The following is a 23,178-nucleotide window of genomic DNA, read 5'->3' as shown; positions in this document are numbered from 1 at the left end:
CAGGCAATTTTATTGAAAAGCATATTTTAGATGACTGGATACTCAGAATCTGAGTCACTTAGATCATTTAGATTCAGCTTACATTTATCATTTATGGAACATACTCTTTTTTTATGAGACAGAGTTTTGCTCCATCGCCCAGGCTAGAGTGGAGTGCAGTGGCACAATCTCAGCTCACTGCAAACTCTGCTTCCCAGGTTCAAGCGATTCTCCAGCCTCAGCCTCCCAAGTAGCTGGGATTACAGGCATGCCCGGCTTATTTTTGCTTTTTTTTTTTTTTTTTTTTTTTTTTTTAAAGTAGAGACAGGGTTTCATCATATTGGCCAGACTGGTCTCGAACTCCTGATCTCAGGTGATCCGTCCGCCTAGGCCTCCTAGAGTGCTGGGATTACAGGCATGAGCCACCCTGCCTGGCCGAATGGAATATAGTCTTGTTTTAGACATTGGCTTACTAATTTTTTTTTTTTTTTTTTTTTGAGACGGAGTCTCGCTCTGCCGCCCAGGCTGGAGTGCAGTGGCCAGATCTCAGCTCACTGCAAGCTCCGCCTCCCGGGTTCACGCCATTCTCCTGCCTCAGCCTCCCGAGTAGCGGGGACTACAGGCGCCCGCCACCGCGCCCGGCTAGTTTTTTGTATTTTTTAGTAGAGACGGGGTTTCACCGTGTTAGCCAGGATGGTCTCGATCTCCTGATCTCGTGATCCGCCCGTCTCGGCCTCCCAAAGTGCTGGGATTATAGGCTTGAGCCACCGCGCCCGGCACTAATTTTTAATTAATGAAAAATCTCTAATAGAGTTCTAAGTAAGGTGTTTGATAATTGTTTATTTACATTTAAATAATCTATCATGTGGCAGATGTGTGATCATGGGCACTGAGGTGGCAAAGAATAAAGTAGTTCCTACTTTTTTTTTCTTTTTGAGATGGAGTCTTGCTCTTGTTGCCAGGCTAGTGCAGTGGTACGATCTTGGCTCACTGCAACCTCCGCCTCCCAGGTTCAAGCGATTCTCCTGCCTCAGCCTACCAAGTAGCTGGGATTACAGGCATGCGCCACCATGCCTGGCTGATCTTGTATTTTTAGTAGAGACAGGGTTTCTCCATGTTGGTCTGGCTGGTCTTGAACTGCCGACCTTGGGTGATCCACCCGCCTCAGCCTCCCAAAGGGCTGGGATTACAGGCGTGAGCCACTGCGCCTGGCCATTCCTACTTTTGAGAAACAGTCTAGTGTTGGGTAAGGCTTATAGACAATAGTATGATAGTGTGATAAGTGTTGTAATAGTTTAATTTATAAAATGCCGTGTGAACACGGGGGAGAGTGATTATTTTTGCTAAGAGATTTCACAGACTTTTAAGCTGGATCAAAGTATGAGGAGAGTTTGCTGGGTATTAAAGGTTTGTGGGCTGGAGGTGAAAAACACTGAACACTGAAAATTTTTTTTTTTCTTTGAGACAGAGTCTTGCTCTGTTGCCCGGGTTGAAGTGCAGTGGCGCAATCTTGGCTTATTGCAACCTCCGCCTCCCTGGTTCAAGTGATTTTCCTGCTTCAGCCTCCTGAGTAGCTGGGATTACTGGTGCACGCCACCCCACCCGGCTGATTTTTATAGTTTTCATGGAGACGGGGTTTCACCATGTTGGTCAGGCTGGTCTCGAACTCCTGACCTGGTGATCCTGCTTGCCTCTGCCTCCCAGAGTTCTGGGATTACAGGCGTGAGCCACCGCGTCCAGCCTGTACACTGAACTTTTGAAATTCTGAATTTTGGCCCATTTTGGGCTACTGAAGTGTCATGATAGTATGTAGGAATATTAATAGTTGTGGTCTATTTCTCAGTTCCATACTCCTGCTTTGAATTTTTTATTGAATTAATGTCTCCCTTTTGGCTCAGTCATTGTCATCCTTCTCTCCCCATTAGAAAAAAAAAAATAGGAATATTGGTTCAGTCATTGTCATCCTCCTCTCCTCAATGAAAAACAAAATTTGGGAATGTAATTTCAGTGCTGTCAGTGTACATGGCACTTAACTCCTACATCTTTTAAGGCAGAGCGTGGAACATATTAAGGGTGGCAGACACTATCCAAACCTGGGACATATGCAGGAAATGTTAAGGAAAGCTAAGAATTGAGTTTTTAAGTACAAAACCAAAGAATTCAGACTTAATTTTCTCTACCACTATCCTAGCTCAGAGCTTTGTTGCCTTATGTGTGCTAATTTGTGGGTCTCTGTCGATTATCTCTTCTTTTTTTATATTTGAGACGGAATCTTGCTCTTGTCCAGACTGGAATGCAATGGCCAAATCTCAGCTCACTGCAACCTCTGACCCCTCGGTTCAAGCAGTTCTCTTGCTTCAGCCTCCCGAGTAGCTGGGATTACAGGTGCCTGCCACCATGTCTGGCTAATTTTTTGTATTTTTAGTAGAGATGGGCTTTTACCATGTTGGCCAGGCTAGTCTTGAACTGCAGGTCTCAGGTGATTCGCCCGCCTTAGCCTCCCAAAGTTCTGGGATTACAGGCATGAGCCACCACGCCCGGCCTCTTCATTTTCCCTCAATGCTTTTATTAATAATGATGTTATGGTCGGGCGTAGTGGTTCACGCTTGTAATCCGAGCACTTTGGGAGGCCTAGGCAGGCGGATCACAAGGTCAAGAGTTCGAGACCAGCCTGGCCAACATGGTGAAACCCCATCTCTACTAATAATACAAAAATTAGCCGGGCATGGTGGCATGCACCTGTAGTCCCAGCTACTCAGGAGGCTGAGGCAGGAGAATTGCTTGAACCTGTGAGGCGGAGGTTGTAGTGAGCCAAGATCCTGCCACTGCACTCCAGCCTGGGTGACAGGGTGAGACTCCCATCTCAAAAAAAAAAAAAGTTACAGGGCCCTGAAGGCTATGCAATGTTTTCTTCATACAAAAAGCATGGTACTTTTGACCTTGACTTCCCAACAATTAGTACTTAGTGGACATTTCGGATTGACTCTTCCACTGATACTAAAATTTATATTTCTTATTTCAATTGAGATTTTACATTTAGCATTGCATTTAGGTTACTATCCTAGATGAAATCGTTGAGTGAAGGGTCTTGCTTTTATTTGCATTTTTATGTTTAAGATTTGTTCTGATTCTAGTCGTTTCTGTGGTTATACTGTGACAATTAGTTGCATTTATTCTTCTCACTTGTCAGAACGATTTTGTAATCAAAAGTATTTTTGTGCTCTTTTTTTATTTTTATTTTTTGCAGCTGACAGTGAAGATAGTACTGTATCCATCCAAATAAAGTTAGAAAATGAAGGCAGTGATGAAGATATTGAAACTGATGTACTCTATAGTCCACAGATGGCTCTAAAGCTAGCTTTAACAGAATGGTTGCAAGAATTTGGTGTGCCTCATCAGTACAGCAGTGAGTTTGGCCATTCTTTGTTAAGGGGGTTAGATCAAATAGTTGAGTCACAAAGTAAAGAACACTGTCGCCCGGGTGCGGTGGCCCACACGTGTAATCTCAGCACTTTGGGAGGCCGAGGCAGGTGGATCACGTGAGGTCAGGAGTTCGAGACCAGCCTGGCCAACATAGTGAAACCTTGTCCCTACTAGAAATACAAAGATTAACCGGGCATGGTGGCATGTGCCTGTAGTCCCACCTACTTGGGAGGCTGAGGCAGGACAGTCGCCTGAACTTGGGAGGCGGAGGTTGCAGTGAGCCAAGATTGCACCACTGCACTCCAGCCTGGGTGACAGAGCGAGACTTCATCTCAAAAAAAAAAAAAAAACACTGTTATGTGCCTTACCTTAGGCCCACTAAGCAAAGTGAAATTAAATGAAATTGGGGGATATAGAGAATAAGGATTTTTAAATCTTACTTTTGGTCTTAAATAGCTTTTATTTTGATGGAATGCTATTTTCTCTTAAAAATAAATTTTTTTGGCCGGGCGCGGTGGCTCAAGCCTGTAATCCCAGCACTTTGGGAGGCCGAGGCGGGTGGATCACGAGGTCAGGAGATCGAGACTATCCTGGCTAACATGGTGAAACCCCGTCTCTACTAAAAATACAAAAAAAAACTAACCGGGCGTGGTGGCGGGCGCCTGTAGTCTCAGCTACTTGGGAGGCTGAGGCGGGAGAATGGCGTGAACCCGGGAGGCGGAGCTTGCAGTGAGCCGAGATCACGCCACTGCACTCCAGCCTGGGAGACACAGCGAGACTCCGTCTCAAAAAAAAAAAATAAATTTTTTTGAAGTAATTTTTAAGGGTTTTTAGATACAAATTTTCAAAAGAGAATGTAATAGTAGATGTTGACATGTTTATTACCTCCCAGCCCCCGTCCATTCCTGCATCCCTAGTGGTGTAGAGAAATCTCATTTTTCCTAGAGATCAAATTAATTTGAATCTAACATTGAGGTTCCACTTAACAAATATGATAAAGCATCTTTCTGAATCTAATGTGTTCTGTCTCTAATTCTAATTATCTCTGTGACCATTTTATTTATTTATACATTTGTTTTTGTAGGTAGGCAAGTTGCACACAGTGGAGCTAAAGCAAGTGTAGTTGACGGGACTCCTTTAGTTGCAGCACCTTCTTTAAATGCCACAACCGTAGTAACAACAGTTTATCAGGAGCCCATTATGAGCCAAGGAGCAGCCTTGAGTGGTGAGCCTACTACTCTGACCAAGGAAGAAGAAAAGAAACAGCCTGATGAAGAACCCATGGACATGGTGGTGGAAAAACAAGAAGAAACGGACCACAAGAATGACAGTCAAATACTGAGTGAAATTGTTGAAGCGAAAATGGCAGAGGAATTGAAACCAATGGACACTGATAAAGAGAGCATAGCTGAATCAAAATCCCCAGAGATGTCCATGCAAGAAGATTGTATTAGTGACATTGCCCCTATGCAGACTGATGAACAGACGAACAAGGAGCAGTTTGTGCCAGGTCCAAATGAAAAACCTTTATACACTGCGGAACCAGTGACCCTGGAGGATTTGCAGTTACTTGCTGATCTATTCTACCTACCTTATGAGCATGGACCCAAAGGAGCACAGATGTTACGGGAATTTCAGTGGCTTCGAGCAAATAGTAGTGTTGTCAGTGTCAACTGCAAAGGAAAAGACTCTGAAAAAGTGAGTATGTTTAATTTGCCTGCTGCTGAAGCCTGGGTGGTTCCCCATACTGGTAATGTGGAGAAAGTTCTTAAATGAGTACACTGTAACTGACAGAAAATTGACCATGTTTTAGAATATGTTCTTTAGGCTGGGTATGATGGCTCATGCCTGTAATCCCAGAACTTTGGGAGGCTGAAGCGGGCAGGAGTTCGAGATCAGCCTGGCCAACAAGGTGAAACCCCATCTCTACTAAAAATACAAAAATTAGCTGGGCATGGTGGCGGGCACCTGTAATCCCAGCTACTCAGGAGGCTGAGGCAGGAGAATCGCTTGAACCTGGGAGGCGGAGTTTGCAGTGAGCTGAGATTGCGCCATTGTACTCCAGCCTGGGTGACAAGAGGGAAACTGTCTTAAAAAAAAAAAAAGTATTATTTACAGTGGATGTGGACTCTGCTAAATCTGGTACCTTCAGTTTCATATTTTGCCCTTCTAGTTACCAATAAGGAAAAGTGTTATTTTAGGAATATTTGTCAGTTTGGGGAGACACAAAGCGATACTTTAATGGTTAGGATAAATTGCCAATACCTGACAACATACACAGCTTAATATGTAACTGTGTCTCAGATTATTTTGTTAAGCTTGCAATTTTTTGAGTCTTTTTATTGATCCTCACTAGATTGAAGAATGGCGGTCACGAGCAGCCAAGTTTGAAGAGATGTGTGGACTAGTGATGGGAATGTTCACTCGGCTGTCCAATTGTGCCAACAGGACAATCCTTTATGACATGTACTCCTATGTTTGGGATATCAAGAGTATAATGTCTATGGTGAAGTCTTTTGTACAGTGGTTAGGTAGGTGTACCAGGAATAATCTCTTCTCCTCAAATATATTGTCCCTTTAAAAAAAAATTATCCCACAGGGAGAAAAACATTTAGGGAATTGGCACGTTTCCAAGTCTTTTCAATTCTTTGCCTAGGTTTCTTTCAAAAGTAGGCATTATTGAAGACTTGAGATGCAAGTCTTAGTAAATACATCAAGCACATTAATTTTTCTCCCTTGGGCTAATTCAGCATAAGTATCTTAAAAAAATATGTTAGAAAGTGTACTGACTTTAACTTGCTCTGACTGAATGCTTTCTGGATGGAACCCTGTATACCACTTTTATCTTATTTGGAGATGAGACACTATGAAATGTGACTCCATAAGCTTTCTGCTGCTTGCTGTGTCTTGATAACATTAATGCTATGTTTAACAGAACAATTGCTGAAATGACCTCTAAGGGGCCTGGCAAGAGGAAGCCATCCTCCCAGCCCTGTGCGCATGCGAGCTTTAGTGTAAGGCTATTCTGGTGCTATTCAGTATTTCACGTGACTTTTTCTTTATCCTTCTACCAAGTGTTGGTTTTACCAGGGGATAGAAATTGTAGTCCCCTAAAACATCTCTGCTGCATTAAATGGATGGACTTTTGTATGTCTCCTTTGAACACTTTTTTTTTTTTTTTTTTTTAAATTGTCAAACTTGGTAAAAAGCACCAGCATGGCCAAGTTTCTCTAGGGACCTCATTTCATTTTCAGGTTTTCAATCCAGCTATAAGGAATATGTAATGGACTTATATACAGCACACAGCAGGCAGCAAGGCTGACTGACCTGTCATAGTTTTCATAGTAGTCACAAATACTGTGAATGGGGTTCATGGTCTTGGTTGTGAAATTGATATCTGAAACACCGTGAGCTTAGAATAAAAAGTAGTAGTGAGATTTTCCACTTTCTGCCTGTATACCTTTTGGGCTCTTAAATGTTTAAAAAAAAAAAAAAAGTTTCCCTGTGATACAGCTAATTAGCTACTAAAAGTAGAGTCTCTGATTGTTAATTTGAAAATATATAACTTTTTTGGGATTGCTGTATATAACAGGTGGAAGAGAGTATTCTGACCTCATGGTAAAAGGCTCTGTATAGCTTCGGGCACAGTGGCTCACCCCTGTAATCCCAGCGCTCTTGGAGGCTGAGGCGGGCGGATCACTTGAGGTCAGGAGTTCGAGACCAGCCTGGCCAACATGGTGAAACCCCGTCTCTATTAAAAAAATGCAAAAATTAGCCACTCGTGGTGGTGCATGCCTGTAATCCCAGCTACTTGAGAGGCTGAAGCAGGAGAATCGCTTGAACTCAGGAGGCAGAGGTCGCAGTGAGCTGAGATCACACCACTGTACTCCAGCCTGGGTGACAGAGGGAGATGCCATCTCAAAAAAAAAAAAAAAAAAGGAAATATTGGCTGCGCACAGCGGCTCAAACCTGTAGTCCCAGCACTTAGGGAGGCCTAGGTGGGCAGATCATGAGGTCAGGAGTTCGAGACCAGCGTGGCCAGTATGGTGAAACCCCATCTCTACTAAAAATACAAAAATTAGTTGGGCATGATGGCACATGCCTGTAGTCCCAGCTACTCGGGAGGCTGAGGCAGAAGAATCACTTGAACCCAGGAGGTGGAGGTTGCAGTGAGCCGAGATCGTGTCACTGCACTCCAGCCTGGGTGACAGAGCGAGACTTCATCTCTGGGGAGGCAGAGGTGGGCGGGGAGGCTCCGTATAGCTCCTAGACATGGGAGACATCTACCGTTAGGCTCAGGAGACCTCAATATTGGTGGTTGGATGACAACATGTGCCTTCCAGGCATCTGCTCAGGTTCTTATAATTAATTCTTACAGGGATTTAAACTTAAGTTTCTAAGGCCCTTAGGAATTTTGAACCTGAAATTTGGATTATTGAGCTTGAAATACATTACAGAAAACATTTGATACTCAGTTTTTAATTTAAGAATTATTAGAAGTTAAATTCTTGATTATACACAGTATTGTTTGTTTCTTAGGGTTTTTATGTCTGCACTAAGCATTTATGGTGGTAGCTTTCCAAAATTATATAGATAGCTCTTACACAATCCCAAGCTCTTATAGCAAGCTTGTCCAACCTGTGGCTCAACACAGATTTGTAAACTTTCTTAAAACATTGTGAGTTTTTAAAATTTATTTATTTTTTAAGCTCATCAGCTGTAATTAGTGTATTTTATGTGTGGCCCAAGACAGTTCTTCCAGTGTGCCCCAGGGAAGCCAAAAGATTGGACATCCCCATCTTGTAACATCTTAAAAGTTTTAAAATTATCTTCGTATCCACATAGCTTTACAAAAGCTCACGACAGGGAGAGTATTTTCTTGGTTCTGTAGTAATTTCAGGGGTTTACTGATTAGAACCCTTCCTTTTCCTCCTCTCTCCAGTCCAGCTGGCATTCAGTCCTTTAAACAATGTGGCTATGCAGTACTTTTGATTACTAATGACTTCTATTATCTTCTTCCCCATTGTGTACAGATGGGAGAATCCTCAGCACAAGTGTCTACTACTATTGGATGGACAGCGGCAGATGTTCACAGCGCGTCATGATTAATTAGTTTAAATTGCAAGGTTCTATCTGTGAGGTAGCTGAGGTAGATTTAAGGGCGGTAGACATGAACTGAAGTCACGTTTGCGCAGCGACTGAGGCATTAACCATGTTTTCATTTACACAGCTCTTCGTACATGCAGCTTTTTATTGTAATAGTTGGAAGTGCTAGTTATGTTGTAGTCTCAAAGTAGGGGGTAGGGGAAATTGGCTGATCTTAAAGTTTGAGAGGTATAGTCTTTTTCCTGCAGTGTAAATTACACTGAGTTACGGAATGGGACAGGTTCTCTTATAGTCTAAATTTTGACCCTGTTTCATATTTATTTTACAAATACTACATTTTATGTTTTTTAAAAGTACCCCTACCCTTGAAAAATGACAAACCAGATACAATCTCTTAATGGGCTGAATTGTTAACAAAAAATTGGTTTGCTTTGGGACTGTCTGACTAGCACACTATATCTTGTACTGATGAGACTGTTAACTTGAACAGGAGGTAGAATGCTGTCTTCCAATGGAAAAGAACTATATTGCGCTGCTTTATCTTGTCAGAAGACTAGGCAAGTGATTTTGATTTGGCCTCCAAACATTTGCCTTTAATTATGTCTTACTGTTAGCTAGCTTTATTGCCTATTAGTTAAGTGGTGACTTTAATAGTGACTTCTGTATTCCATGTGTATATTCGGTGTTTTGCAAAGATTATAATGGCTGGTCAGAGGAACCAGATACTGTCATACTTTTAAGAAAAGTTATTTAGCTCTGGACAAAATAACATCAAGTGGCTCTCCTTAGTTTTCAGAATCTGTCAGACTGGTATTGTTATTAGCCAAGTCTGATTTTGAATTTTGTCCAAAAAAATTTTTCTCATTGTGTTTCATTTTGTCAACTTAATTTCTTGTATTTTATTCTACTGACCTTAGTTTTCTGACAAGATTAATCCTCTTCCCCCGCCCTTTTCCCTTACCTGTACCCTTCCTCAAAATGTAAAATGTGACTTCAGACAGGTTTAATTCCTTCATGGGCTGTGATAATAAAGTGTCTAATCATCTGTCAGTCATTTTAGTTTATAGTTACTGCAATTTTATGACAGAGCAAGCAGCTAGCTTGATTTGTGTAATATCTAGGGAATATATGAAGTTAACCCAGACAAACTTGGGATTTACTTTCCTTCCCGTAATTAAGTAGAACTGATAATACTGATTATTTATTAATTGGAAGAAGGAACATTAGTATTGAAATGCCATTACTATTTTTAAAAATAATAATTATTATCATAGCCTTGCCCTGAAACCCTGATTATTGTTAGAGAGCTATTTCCACGAAGTGTTTGTCAGTTTGTTGGACATTTGAGACCCCAGGAAATCCCCTTTCTCGTAACGTTCTCCGCTTGGATCTGATCTCAACAGGGTGTCGTAGTCATTCTTCAGCACAATTCTTAATTGGAGACCAAGAACCCTGGGCCTTTAGAGGTGGTCTAGCAGGAGAGTTCCAGGTATCAATATGAATTCACAACTGAATTGACATTTTCTTTGTTTTATGAGAAACCTTATGTTGCGCATCAGATGGCTGGAAGGATTGGTCTGCCGAAGGCTTTCTAGTCCCAAATTCAATTTAGTTACATAGCTGGATTTTTAAATCAAATTTTCCTCCTCTTTCACAGTAATTTCTGAAGGAGATGCTGCCAATCCCCCCCGCGCCTGCGAAGCGCAGCGGCTCTAGGTATACACTTCACATTGTTTCTTTGCAGGTCGCACAGCATTTTAATCTGCGCCCGCAATGCACAATGCGCGCATGCTTATCTGCCAGTGGAAACTCCATGAGCAAAAAATAGTAATTATGCAAATAAATGGTGAAAGAGCTTTTGGATATTTATCCAATTATTTTGTAAATATAATGTGCTTGAAAGAATTGTCCATTGCTGAAAATTTAACAGAGTTTTTTTGCTGCTGGAATTTGTTCATGGACTTTCTAGGTGCTCTACTTTTCTCCCCCCAACAGGTGCTCTGCTGCGCACAGCAAACTGAAGCGCATTGCTTTGGGGATAAAGCGTCTCCTGGACAGATAACCCTCTTCAGACCAAACCTCTCCTCCTGACATTCTGTTCTGCCATCTTATCTTAGAGAGATGGTCTATCTAAGATAGGTTTAAAAAAATAGATTTGTCATAATTGGAATAGGTTTGTTTTTGTTTTTGTTTTTGTTTTTACTGTAAATTAAATCCCCATTAATATGCCACTAAAGCTGTAACTCAGAGTGGGTAATTTCTATTCAGAAGCACTCCCCTCCCCCAGCAAAGAGGTATTTCTATTAGTAAAGCATAGTACACCCCTCTTCTTTAGGTCTGCCTGCAGTAGCCAGTTAATATAAGTTGGTAATCTGCAGTGCACACCCATTTAAAGAAATGGATACCTTCCCAACACTAATCCATCTCCTTTTTTTTCTTCCCACAGCGTTTGCTGCCAATTGATGGGGCAAATGATCTCTTTTTTCAGCCACCTCCACTGACTCCTACCTCCAAAGTTTATACTATAAGACCTTATTTTCCTAAAGATGAGGTAATTGTCTCTCTACCTACCAACTTGGTGTATGGGTATGGTGCACACTTAAAACTTACCTTTGAACTCACTGGTTAAAAGAATCCTTCTGTCTTAAAACTGCAAACTTTAGATGGAGAAAGTTCATTAAAACATTCAACGTATCTTGAGAAATTTAAGGAAGAATCTAAGGAGTTTAGACTTCTAACATCTTGTGCCAAGTTCTTTAATTTCTCCCTTGAAAAAGTCAGATGAATTGTATTCAGAGTTGGAGTTACAAAATAGTTAATGTGTCTAAATGATGTGTTGTCCTTGACTGATTTTCTCTAATATATTGGTGTTCTGTAATTTTCAATTGTGAAGTACCTACAGGCTGTTGACAATCAACTAAAGAAAAAAAGCAAGACTGTTTAAAGACAGTAACAGGGCCAGGCGCGGTGGCTCATGTCTGTAATCCCAGCAATTTGGGAGACCGAGGCGGTCAAATTACCTGAGGTCAGGAGTTCAAGACTGGCCTGGCCAACATGGTCTCTATTAAAAATAAAAAAAGTTAGTTGGGTGTGCCTGTAATCTCGGCTACTCTGGAGGCTGAGGCTGGAGAATCCCTTGAGCCCTAGAGGCAGAGGTTGCAGTGAGCCGAGATCGTGCCATTGCACTCCAGCCTAGGCAACAGAGCGAGACTCTGTCTCAAAAAAAAATTAGATGGGTATGGTGGCACATGCCTGTAATCCCAGCTGATTGGGAGGCTAAGGCAGGAGAATCACTTGAACCCAGGAGGTGGAGGTTGTAGTGAGCCGAGATCGCGCAAGTGCAGCCTGGGCGACACAAAAATAAAAAAATACAGTAACAGGTTTAAACATTTTAGAAGAATCCCTAATGTATAGAAAGTCAAGAGACTATACCTCAAGGTTTGCTGGCCTTTGAACACAACTTACTATCAAAAGTCATCCTCTGTAGGCTGGGGGCGGTGGCTCACACCTTTGGGAGGCCGAGGCAGGCGGATCACGAGGTCAGAAGATCGAGACCATCCTGACCAACATGGTGAAACCCCGTCTCTACTAAAAATATAAAAATTAACTGGGTGTAGTGGCATGCACCTGTAATCCCAGCTACAGGAGCCTGAGGCAAGAGAATTGCTTGAACCCAGGAGGCAGAGGCTGCAGTGAGCCCAGATTGCGCCACTGCACTACAGCCTGGTGATAGCAAGACTCTGTCTCAGAGATCAAAAACAAAAACCATCCTCTGTAAAAGCCAATTCTCAGTATTCCTCAAACCTTGCTGTTTTTTGCTGGTTTTACAAATCTGACTCAATGAATAAATCTTTATTTTACAAAGAAGAGGTGATATTTCTGATAGGCCATTTTGTTACTCCCTCCTCAGACTGACTGGTGAGTTATATTTTTAGATTCTGCTACCATTTTTCTTGATGTGTTGCTTAACTAGATTATATTTTCAGGCATCCGTGTACAAGATTTGCAGAGAAATGTATGACGATGGAGTGGGTTTACCCTTTCAAAGTCAGCCTGATCTTATTGGAGACAAGTATGTGATGAGTATTTGGATTTGGGAATAGACCTTTTATAGCCAGGCTTATCAGATTGAGGGGAGGTGATGACTGGAAATACATTCATTTATTTTATATCCGACTTTGGCTTTAGTAAAATCTGAATGTGTGTGCATTTCCAGTTCCTTCTTACACTAAATGTAGCTTCCGTAAGTTCATTCAAGTACAGTGGGTCTTACATCACTGAAGTCTGAATTTTATATTAGCAACTTAAATTTACTGTGGCCTCTTTCTTTCTGAGCAGGTTAGTAGGAGGGCTGCTTTCCCTCAGCCTGGATTACTGCTTTGTCCTAGAAGATGAAGATGGCATATGTGGTTACGCCTTGGGCACTGTAGATGTGACCCCCTTTATTAAAAAATGTAAAATTTCCTGGATACCCTTCATGCAGGAGAAGTATACCAAGCCGAATGGTGACAAAGAACTCTCTGAGGCTGAGGTAATACACAGGTTAAGAATTATACTATGGTAATGGTTTTTTTGTTTTGTTTTATTAAAGTACTTACTAAAATGGAAAAGTACGTAGATACGTCATAAAATCTTAGTGCTTCTGTAAGTTAATTTTCTTGCAGAAATAATTCTTGGCCGGGCGCGGTGGCTCAAGCCTGTAATCCCAGCACTTTGGGAGGCCGAGACGGGCGGATCACGAGGTCAGGAGATCGAGACCATCCTGGCTAACCTGGTGAAACCCCGTCTCTACTAAAAAATACAAAAAACTAGCCGGGCGAGGTGGCGGGCGCCTGTAGTCCCAGCTACTCAGGAGGCTGAGGCAGGAGAATGGCGTGAACCCGGGAGGCGGAGCTTGCAGTGAGCTGAGATCTGGCCACTGCACTCCAGCCTGGGCCACAGAGCGAGACTCTGTCTCAAGAAAAAAAAAAAAAAGAATTCTTATGGCTTATTCTTATCATGACATTTTTCACTGTTTCTCCAATATTGGGACAATTTTTTATTTGGGAGTACTGTTGTAATATTTCCTCAGGTGAAAACACAGTAAAGACAACACTTTTTTCCTCTTTGTTTTAAAGATACTATGGTCTTGGCCAGGCACAGTGACTCGTGCCTGTAATCCCAGCACTTTGGGAGGCCAAGGCGGGTGTATCACCTGAAGTCAGGAGTTCAAGACCAGCCTGGCCAACGTGGTGAAACTCCGTCTCTACTAAAAATACAAAAAATATTAGCTGGGCGTGGTGGCGGGCGCCTGTAATCCCAGCTACTCAGGAGGCTGAGGCAGGAGAATTGCTTGAACCCAGGAGGCAGAGGTTGCAGTGAGCCGAGATTGTGCCACTGCACTCCAGCCTGGGCGGCAGAGCGAAACTCCATTTCAAAAAAACAAAAGATACTATGGTCGTTTTGTTGAGTACTCAGGACAATTTAATTTAAATCTGTTTGGTTGGTTGTCAGAAGGTTAATAACTTGCCTTCTGAGTAATGCATTCTACATTGTGATTTAAAAATAAGAGTGAGCTTCTCTTGAGAGTCTACTTTGTGATAGGAGCACTTCTTAGTCTGTCCTGTCCCAACTTAAATACATTTTTCATCTCCAAAAAAGTTGTGTGCCCCATGTTGGCCAATATATTATATGATTATTTTGGTTTATACATCAGTATATGTTGTTGTTGTTTTGAGACAGTGTCTCACCTTGTCATCCAGGAATGCAATAGCACAAACATGGCTCACTGCAGCCTTGACCTCCCAGTCTCAAGTTATCCTCTTCCATCAGCCCTGCAAGTAGCTGGGACTACAGGTGCAAGCCACCAAGCATCAGCCAATTTTTTTGGTAGAGATGGGGTTTCACCATGTTGCCCAGGCTGATCTCAAACTCCTGAGCTCAAGCATTCTGCTTGCCTCAGCCTGCTAAAGTGCTAGGATTACAAGTGTGAGCCACTGTGCCTGGCCAGTGCATGCATTTTTTAGATAGTTCCTTCTTGAGGATAGTTTTTATGCACAGTAAATAAGATATTTGGACGCCTACTTGTGATACTTTTTTCTTCCATGTTCTTTCTCTTCTCCTTTTCTAAAATTCTCTACCCCTCTCCACCATACCAAAGTATTCATAGTCCTATTTTTTTTTTTTTTGAGACGGAGTCTTGCTCTTGTTGCCCAGGCTGGAGTGCAGTGAACCAATCTTGGCTCACCGCAACCTCCACCTCCCGGGTTCAAGCAATTCTCCTGCCTCACGCCCGGATAATTTTATATTTTCAATAGAGACAGGGTTTCTCCATGTTGGTCAGGCTGGTCTTGAACTCCCGACCTCAGGTGATCTGCCCTCCTCAGCCTCCCAAAGTGCTGGGATTATAGGCGTGAGCTGCTGCGCCGGGCCTCATTTTATTTATAGTTTATTTCTATATTTTACCTTCTGCCCTTAGTCACATGGCTGTGTAACAAAAGGCTGGTTTGGTGTTTCCTCGCTTACTTGAGATTACATTGACACTATGCTGGTGATTGAAATGCTGATGTATTGGTGTTCCACATCTGACACTTTTCAGCATATGAACTTTTTAAAATTTGTGGTAAAATATAAATAACATAAAATTTACACATTTTTATGTAAGGAATACGTTAACTTAAAATATTTTATGTATTTCAAATGATTTTAGATTTACAGAAAAGTTGCCGAGTTAAAACAGAGTTTCTATATACTCCTTATCCATTTTCTGTATTTGTGAACTCTAAGTAACCATCATGGGTACATTATTATTAATCAGACACCAAACTTTATTCACCAGTTTTTCTGCTAATGTCCTTTTCCTGTTCTAGGATCCAATACCACATAGCATTTAGACACTTTTTTTTTTTTTGAGACAGAGTCTCTCACCTGGGCTGGAGTGCAATGGTGTGATCTCAGCTCACTGCAACCTCTGCCTCCCAGTAGCTGGAATTACCACTAGGCCCAGCCAATTTTTGTATTTTTACTAGAGATGGGGTTTCACGATGTTGGCCAGGCTGGTCTCGAACTCCTGACGTGATTCTCCTGCCTTGGCCTCCCAAAGTTCTGGGATTACAGGCTTGAGTGAGCCACCACGCCTGGCCAAACAAACCCTTTTTCCTGCCCAGGCTGGAGTGCAGTGGTGGATCTCAGCCTACTGCAACCTGTGTCTCTGGGGTTCAAGCAGTTCTCCTTCCTCAGCTTCCCGAGTTGCTGGGACTACAAGCGCACGCCGCCATGCCTGGCTAATTTTTTGTGTTTTTAGTAGATACAGGGTTTTATTTTGTTGCCCAGGCTGGTCACAAACTCCTGAGCTCAGGCAATCCGCCTGCCTCAGCCTCCCAAAGTGCTAGGATTACAGGCATGAACCACCAGTCCCGGCCCAAACTTTTTTTTTCTTTTTTTTTTTTTTTTTTTTGAGAGGGCGTCTCACTCTGTAGCCCAGGCTGGAGTGCAGTGGTGCAATCTCGGCTCATTGCAAGCTGCACCTCCCGGGTTCACGCCATTCTCCTGCCTCAGCCTCCCGAGTAGCTGGGACTACAGGCACCCGCCAACACGCCCGGCTTATGTTTTGTATTTTTTTTTTTTTAGTAGAGACGGGGTTTCACTGTGTTAGCTAGCATGGGCTCGATCTCCGGCTCAAACTTTTTAAAAATGAAAACGGTGGCCAGGCACAGTGGCACACACCTGTAATTCTAGCACTTCAGGAGGCCGAGCTAGAAGGATCACTTGAGCCCAGGAATTGGAGACCAGCCCTGACAATATAAATAGGGAAAGAGAGAGTGCGCGCTTGTGCACACGAGAGAGAATGCCTGCCTCTCTCCAGCCTGGGCAACAAGAAGATCCTGTCTCAAAAAAAGAAAGTGAAAACGCTTCAGCTAGAATTACAGGATAATCCTGTGTGAGATAACTTACATAGTGACTGGAAGAGTTATTAAATATTGCTTTCTTGTTGCTGAATTCTGTAGTTGAGTTAGATTCTAATGCGTAACTATTGTGAAAGTCAAGAGATTCTAATTTTTCCAGAAAATAATGTTGAGTTTCCATGAAGAACAGGAAGTATTGCCAGAAACTTTCCTTGCTAATTTCCCTTCTCTGATAAAGATGGACATTCACAAAAAAGTAACTGACCCAAGTGTGGCCAAAAGCATGATGGCTTGCCTCCTGTCTTCACTGAAGGCTAATGGTGAGTACATATTTGTGGAGTTGGTGGTATTTGGGCAAGATAGGGAAAGAACTATATATTTTTGGATATAAAAGGAAAGAAGTGAATTGTAAATTTATACTGCTTTTCCCACCTTTTATGATTTGGTTTCTGAATTAATAAGTGGTGAAGAATTGCATGTGTATTAATAATTGTGAAATGTTGGCCGGGCGCAGTGGCTCACGCCTGTAAACCCCAGCACTTTGGGAGGCCGAGGCGGGTGGATCACAAGGTCAGGAGATCGAGACCATCTTGGTTAACACGGTGAAACCCCGTCTCTACTAAAAATACAAAAAATTAGCCGGGTGTGGTAGCGGGTGCCTGTGGTCCCAGCTACTCGGGAGACTGAGGCAGGAGAATGATGTGAACCCAGGAGGCGGAGCTTGCAGTGAGCTGAGATCACGCCACTGCACTCCAGCCTGGGCAGAGCAGACTCCATCTCAAAAATAAAAAAACAAAAATAATAATTGAGAAATGCTGGTTGGGCTTGGTGGCTCATGCTTGTAATCCTAGCAATTCTGGAGGCCGAAGTGGGAGGATCACTTGAGTCCAGGAGTTTGAGACTAGCCTGGGCAACGTAGCTGAGACCCCATCTCTGCCTGATTGAAAAAAAAAATTGAGCTGGGCACGGTGGCTCACGCCTGTATTCCCAGCACTTTGGGAGGCCGAGGTGGGCAGATTACAAGGTCAAGAGATTGAGACTAGCCTGGGCAACATGGTGAAACCCTGTCTCTACTAAGAGTGGTAGCAGGCACCTGTAATCCCAGCTATTTGGGAGGCTGAGGCAGGAGAATTGCTTGAACCCGGGAGGCTGAGGTTGCAGTGAGCCAAGATGGCGCCACTGCACTCCAACAGAGCAAGACTCTGTCTTGGAAAGAAAAAAAAGCCGGGTGCAGTGGCCACTCATTATTTAATTTTTTGAATATGAATTTTTTTAATTGTATGAAATGCAGGTGCTGGCATTGACAAGCCCTGTTTATATTAACTATATCAAAGATGATAGTTTTATATCCATAATTATACTAATTAAGTGACTTATTTATGTTTTGAATATTTGTTTTATTTCTAGGCTCCCGGGGAGCTTTCTGTGAAGTGAGACCAGATGATAAAAGAATTCTGGAATTTTACAGCAAGTTAGGCTGTTTTGAAATTGCAAAAATGGAAGGATTTCCAAAGGATGTGGTTATACTTGGTCGGAGCCTGTGACATTTGTAGGCACTGTGAACTGTCCAAAAGTCTCTTAACTGCACCTTGTGGGTGGCAGTTGAGGTCTTCATACAGTTCAGCCTCTGGAGTGGCAACAGATCAGTCAATTGGATTCGAAACAAAGAAGACTATGTAAAACTCACCCATCACACTTTCAGACTACTCACTGGTTGGAAGAATATAGTATTGCAGCAAATCCTGTATGAAAGAGATGTGGGCTTCCTTTTTGAGTCTTGTGTTAGGTGCTGAGACCTTTTACATGGGCTTATACAGGGAGAGAGTCTTCAATAAATGTAGTCAGCACTATTTTCTGCATCCAGTGTGGTTGCATTTCTCACCTGAGGGTAATCAAAATAACATCTGTCATCTTCCTTGGTTTATTGAGTGAAATGTCTCAGTCTTTGGGGACATGGCAGAGATGAAAAAGATTTAGTGGGTTTCAGAAGTGTCAGGGTGGAGTGATTCCAAGTGGGATGGTTGTGGCATTAGTTTAAGCTGAATAAATAATTTCAATTTGGGGCAGTTATTCTGCTTTTTGTAAAGCCGTGGCCAATTGTCTCCTGTAATGACTTGGTTCAGGCATGTTACTTTGTAGGGACAAATGTGCATTTGTTTGTGGCAAAAGCCTACAATTGACAAACTTGTAAATTTCTTTGTATATAAACTAGCTGTAACCTGACTATCCTTTGTGTTTACTGTTTCTGTAAATTTTTTTCCTCTAAAAATGAAAGGGTGTTGGTTCAGAATGGCACTTTGAATAATGTAAACCAGTGAAAAGTGGATTTTCTTTTGTCTTTGGGTTTGGGGTTGTTTTTGTTCTTTTTGAAGTTTTATTTTTAAAGTGCCTCCCGCCTAGGCCATGACCATTTGGGGTACGAGAGCCTAATTTTGTAGGACTTAATCTGTTGCAAGGTGCAGTTACTTCTGGAAATTAACCTCAATATTAGGTCAGCATGTGAAATGTTGGATTTGACATTTGTCAGGTAGGGTTCGGGAACTGATAGGTCCCATTTGCCCTCAGGTCAGTTGTTTTTTAATCTCAAGACCTGTTACTACTGATTTTTATTAAATCAGAGTCTTTAATTCTTGCATGTTTGTATCTAATTTCTGAAAGAAAGAATGAGCACACTTTAACCAGTTATTTACAGTTACCTTTTTCCTTTAACCAGATTGTGAAAGCTTCATGTATTTTCATTTAGATTCGGTGTTTCTAAGGGTTCTGAGCATGAAGCTGGCAGATAATCTCTGCAGGACTCATTTTTTCATCATGGCTGGCTGATTTCTCCATGGATTCATAACAGTATTTTGTTATCTTGCTTCTCTGCAGTTTTGCATCAGCTGTTTAACTTCGAGCTGAGTGAGGGGAGAGGGGTAAAGAGAAAGAAACTTCAGTTTCTTTCATAGAACTCCACCAGTGTGGGCTTTGACAGCCCTAAAGCATTGTACCTAGTGGTACCTAGTGACTTTCAACCAAGGCCTTTGAGTATGCACTAAGTAGGTGAGAAGAAAGGAGAGAAGGTTTTAAGGTTAGAAACCTTTTAACTGATAGAAGGATATGGTATGTTGTAAAGCTGGAACCAAGTTTGCATTTTTGAGGGCTTGAGATGAAGGGAAGACCCCTACTAGATAGTAAGACAGCTGAATTTTCCTCAGTTTTCTCGTATTTAACAGTAGTGGACAATTCTAGCATTTTGTCTGGAGGATTTCAGAGTTAACCTCATGGAATCAGGATGTTTTAGTAAGTTTACTTTTGGTTTTATCTTGGCTTTTAGTAATCATGTTGGCTGGTCTGGTCACAGGTAACTGTGAAACAGATGTCCTGGTCTTTGCTTTCATCACTCTAGGATCATGAAGTGCTATGCTGTTTCCTGGTTATGAATATTAAGGTTGGAATGACATTTTTATTGATTGTTTAGATCAGAGCTCAGTTCCTGTAGAAAACGAACTGTAAAAGACCATGCAAGAGGCAAAATAAAACTTGAAGTGAATGCTTGTCGTGTTGTATTGTGTGAATCTGTTTCCTGTCTGCGCCCTACCTTCTCTCCTCTTTCATGCCTCACCTACAAGCAGTATGCCTCCTCTCCACAGCTGTTCCAAGTTAGAGATTGGATCTTGAAGGCAGCCCTCCTACCTCCCATCACTTCCAGATTTTCCTTAGGGCAAGAGCTAAGAAAAGTAGACTGGTTCTTAGCCAAGCCACCCCACCCTCTTGCCACAGTTACAACCTGGGTGTGAAATAGGGCCTCTTGTTTGAGTTTTTGCTATCTATTGGGAAAAAGCACACAGTTGGCCTGATTCTTAAAAGGCGAAAGATGGCGCGAGTAGCGTAAACTGACAATCCAGGGCGCAAAGATAACTTCTGGCTGATTTGGAATTAAAAGCTCAAAACGCGTGGGTCGGCCAGGAACAGAACACACATGAACTAACTAGTTCTCTGCTAGCAGCTAAGGCTCAGTGAAGGCATAACAAGTTGCGGGGTCATTGGAGCAGGAAGAGTATCTAGGAGAGGCTTAGCCGAGAGGACACACATGTTAGGATGGAAATTCCTGAACTGAAAGTCTTTAGGCTCCTCGGCTCTCTTGAGGCAAAGACAATCTGAGTGCATTTCCTTTGCTTGTGGCGGAAAAGCACTGCCCTGAACCCCACCTTTGCTGGGAGGAGGAGTAAGAAGAGTTAACTTTTATATCTATACCTCCTTTAACGAAAGCTTACCCTGGGTTGGAAGAGTGGGAGACACTCCTCCAACACAGAGCGAGGAGCTTGGGGAAGTGGACACCCTCGTAGTCGTGGAAATGAACAAGGATGTTAACATAAATCCCAAATCCGTTCTTCTGTGATGTTTACTTCCTTTCTCTTCGGTCTTGATACAATACGAGCAGAAGCTGCGGGCTCCGGGTAGGGCTGTGGGGTCTCGGTGCCTTTTCTCTTTCGGGACTGAGCGTCTCCTTTAATGGGCGGGGCCGGAACTGGCCGAGGGTCCCCAGCTTTGTGCGTGTCGGGGGCGGAGTTTGGAGAAGGCCCTTGCAGCATGGCCGCCGGCACAGCAGCTGCCTTAGCGTTTTTGAGTCAGGAGAGCCGAACGCGGGCCGGGGGTGTCGGGGGCCTGCGGGTCCCAGCCCCAGTCACTATGGACAGTTTTTTCTTCGGTATTGGGGAAGGGAGAGGCTGAGGGTGGTACTGGGGCGGTAAGAGGTAGGGATGAGAGGCGGAATGCGGAGGGTTTCACGGCGTGGGTGTGGGCGGAGGGCTGCTTTGCTGTTCCTGGAGGAGAGGGGGCCTCGCACGCACAGCCGAAGGGGGCGGCGAGATCCCTGCCCCAGATGTGTTGGGCGGGGCCCACGGCCGAGCGCCCCAGGTGTTCTGAGAGAAGAGAAGGAGGTGGACGTGTAAATGGCTCGTCCGCCCAAGGTTACACGTGACCGCGGGTTGGTGACATCCCCCACCCCCAGCCCCGTACACACGCTCAGGCATACTCACTGTTATTTCTCCCAGGCTGTGAGCTCTCCGGCCACACCCGCTCCTTCACCTTTAAGGTAGAGGAAGAGGATGATGCGGAGCACGTGCTGGCACTAACCATGGTGAGGGGCGGGGGAGTGGGGTTTCAATAAATAAGCCCAGGCAAGCAATATATGTCTCTACCCAACCCCCGGACCCCCTTTACTTGGAGACACCTCCTCAGCCTAACCCCCCGACATGGGCGGCTCCCCTGGCCAGGTGAACCGGGACCTCTGAAGCTGGGCAGGTGCTAGGGTAGATGCCTTTACTTGTGGTGTCAGCCCTCGCTTGAGGAGACCCTGAGACCCTGTGTACCCTTGCCAGCTCTGCCTCACCGAGGGAGCCAAAGACGAGTGTAATGTGGTAGAAGTTGTGGCCCGGAACCATGACCATCAGGAGATCGCAGTCCCTGTGGCCAACCTCAAGCTGTCCTGCCAACCCATGGTGAGTTCCCCAGCTCTACCCTCGTGGTGGTGGTGGTGACGGGGTTGAGGACGTCAGTACTCATTACAGTGTGGGGTGGGCTAGGAGTGGGCCAGGCCTTCATCCTTGTCTTCCTCCCAGCTCAGTCTGGACGACTTCCAGCTCCAACCACCTGTAACCTTCCGCCTGAAGTCGGGCTCTGGCCCTGTGCGGATCACTGGGCGGCACCAGATTGGTGAGAGGAGGAAAGGGCCCTCTCCTTTGCTTCCAGTAGACTCTCCCATCAGGCTTCCCCCACTCCGCACTCCTGCCCCATCCCACCTTCATCTCCCAGTGCAGTCCTGTACAGGTCTGCGTGCCCTTCACGCTGTGCCCTGTGCATGACATGCCCTCTCCTTTCCGTCTACTCAAGCCTACCTCCTCCATGGAACATGGCCCAGCTTCTCCAGCTCCAGTGATGAAGACTCCTTTGGCTCTTTGTGACCCAGTTCAGGGTCTGAGGTTCTTCCCACTTAGCCCATAAGCACTGGGAGGTCAGGGTCCCTGCAAGCCTAGAACCACAGGGCATGAAGAAATGGATGCGGTGTGAAAGTGTCTGGTCTTAACATCCCATCCTTCTACTGCTTGTGTGTCCACCAGTTACGATGAGCAATGATGTTTCTGAGGAGGAGAGCGAGGAAGAAGAAGAAGACAGTGAGGAGGAAGAAGCTGAGCTGTGCCCCATCCTTCCTGCCAAAAAGCAGGGGGGCAGGCCCTAGCCCTCCTTGGTGAGTTGCGGGGAGAAGTGCCCAGCACGCTCTGGGAAGGGGCGGGAGAAGCAGTTGAGGGCCTAGGTGCTGATTCCTTGTTTCCTCTTTTCAGGTCAGCTCCATGTGCCATGCACCGCCATGAACCCTGTTCCCCGAGAAGTTTCAAGAATTGTAAATGTTTCTTCTTCCTTGAAGAGGAGAGCTTGGGTGGGGTTTGGGTGGGAGGGACTTGGGTCTTTGGTGCTAGGAGAGGGCCTGTGCTCCACACAGCCCTGGTTTTCTGATCTTGCACCATTCTTGGGGCCTCTCTTCCCACCTGTCTGTGAGGATTAGAAGTTAGTGCCGGAAACTCAGAACTACAGATTTTTAATAGTTTTTACATTTTTGGATAAAGGTTGAAATAAAGTGGTGTGGGATTTTTGCAGCTCCTGTGTGGCTTCTTCCTGTGCTAGGTGATGTTTCCCTAGGGACCGCCAGGTGGCACTGTGGCAGCACCCAGGGTGGTCCTGGGCCTGGGGGAGGGTGGAGAACTCTGGGATCTTCTACCCTCACGACCCTGGGCTAGGACCAGGGGCC

At 44.0% G+C, this 23,178-nt stretch overlaps 2 protein-coding genes across 9 annotated transcripts in view; both read left to right on the top strand.

Annotated features, from left to right (window-relative positions):
* Positions 1 to 19,928, top strand: part of OGA (O-GlcNAcase) — a 35,862-nt gene extending 15,934 nt beyond the window's left edge. For 2 of the 8 annotated variants that reach the window (XM_077947302.1, XM_077947298.1), the window contains 9 exons: positions 3,227 to 3,385; positions 4,487 to 5,100; positions 5,759 to 5,933; positions 9,912 to 9,997; positions 10,997 to 11,059; positions 12,495 to 12,580; positions 12,847 to 13,039; positions 16,552 to 16,711; positions 17,799 to 19,928. In XM_077947302.1, the coding sequence (XP_077803428.1) occupies positions 3,227 to 3,385; positions 4,487 to 5,100; positions 5,759 to 5,933; positions 9,912 to 9,997; positions 10,997 to 11,059; positions 12,495 to 12,580; positions 12,847 to 13,039; positions 16,552 to 16,711; positions 17,799 to 17,935 (1,673 nt within the window). In that variant the 3' untranslated portion in view covers positions 17,936 to 19,928. Of the gene's footprint in view, positions 1 to 3,226; positions 3,386 to 4,486; positions 5,101 to 5,758; positions 5,934 to 9,911; positions 9,998 to 10,165; positions 10,225 to 10,954; positions 11,060 to 12,494; positions 12,581 to 12,846; positions 13,040 to 16,551; positions 16,712 to 17,798 lie in introns of all 8 variants that reach the window. The other 6 variants (XM_077947301.1, XM_015148051.3, XR_013398278.1 and 3 more) reach the window with 5 other exon arrangements.
* Positions 19,929 to 20,946: 1,018 nt separating this feature from the next.
* Positions 20,947 to 23,030, top strand: NPM3 (nucleophosmin/nucleoplasmin 3). Its single transcript, NM_001194502.3, is given in 6 exon segments — positions 20,947 to 21,081; positions 21,428 to 21,513; positions 21,755 to 21,874; positions 21,995 to 22,088; positions 22,493 to 22,620; positions 22,715 to 23,030. Coding segments are annotated over 5 exon segments (537 nt in total). The 5' UTR covers positions 20,947 to 20,963; the 3' UTR covers positions 22,612 to 22,620; positions 22,715 to 23,030.
* Positions 23,031 to 23,178: the final 148 nt, after the last annotated feature.

Source organism: Macaca mulatta, chromosome 9 (genome assembly GCF_049350105.2).
Source record: "Macaca mulatta isolate MMU2019108-1 chromosome 9, T2T-MMU8v2.0, whole genome shotgun sequence".
Lineage (NCBI taxonomy): Eukaryota > Metazoa > Chordata > Mammalia > Primates > Cercopithecidae > Macaca > Macaca mulatta.
Note: the sequence above shows the minus strand (reverse complement) of the source record. Positions and strands in the feature narration are given on the sequence as shown.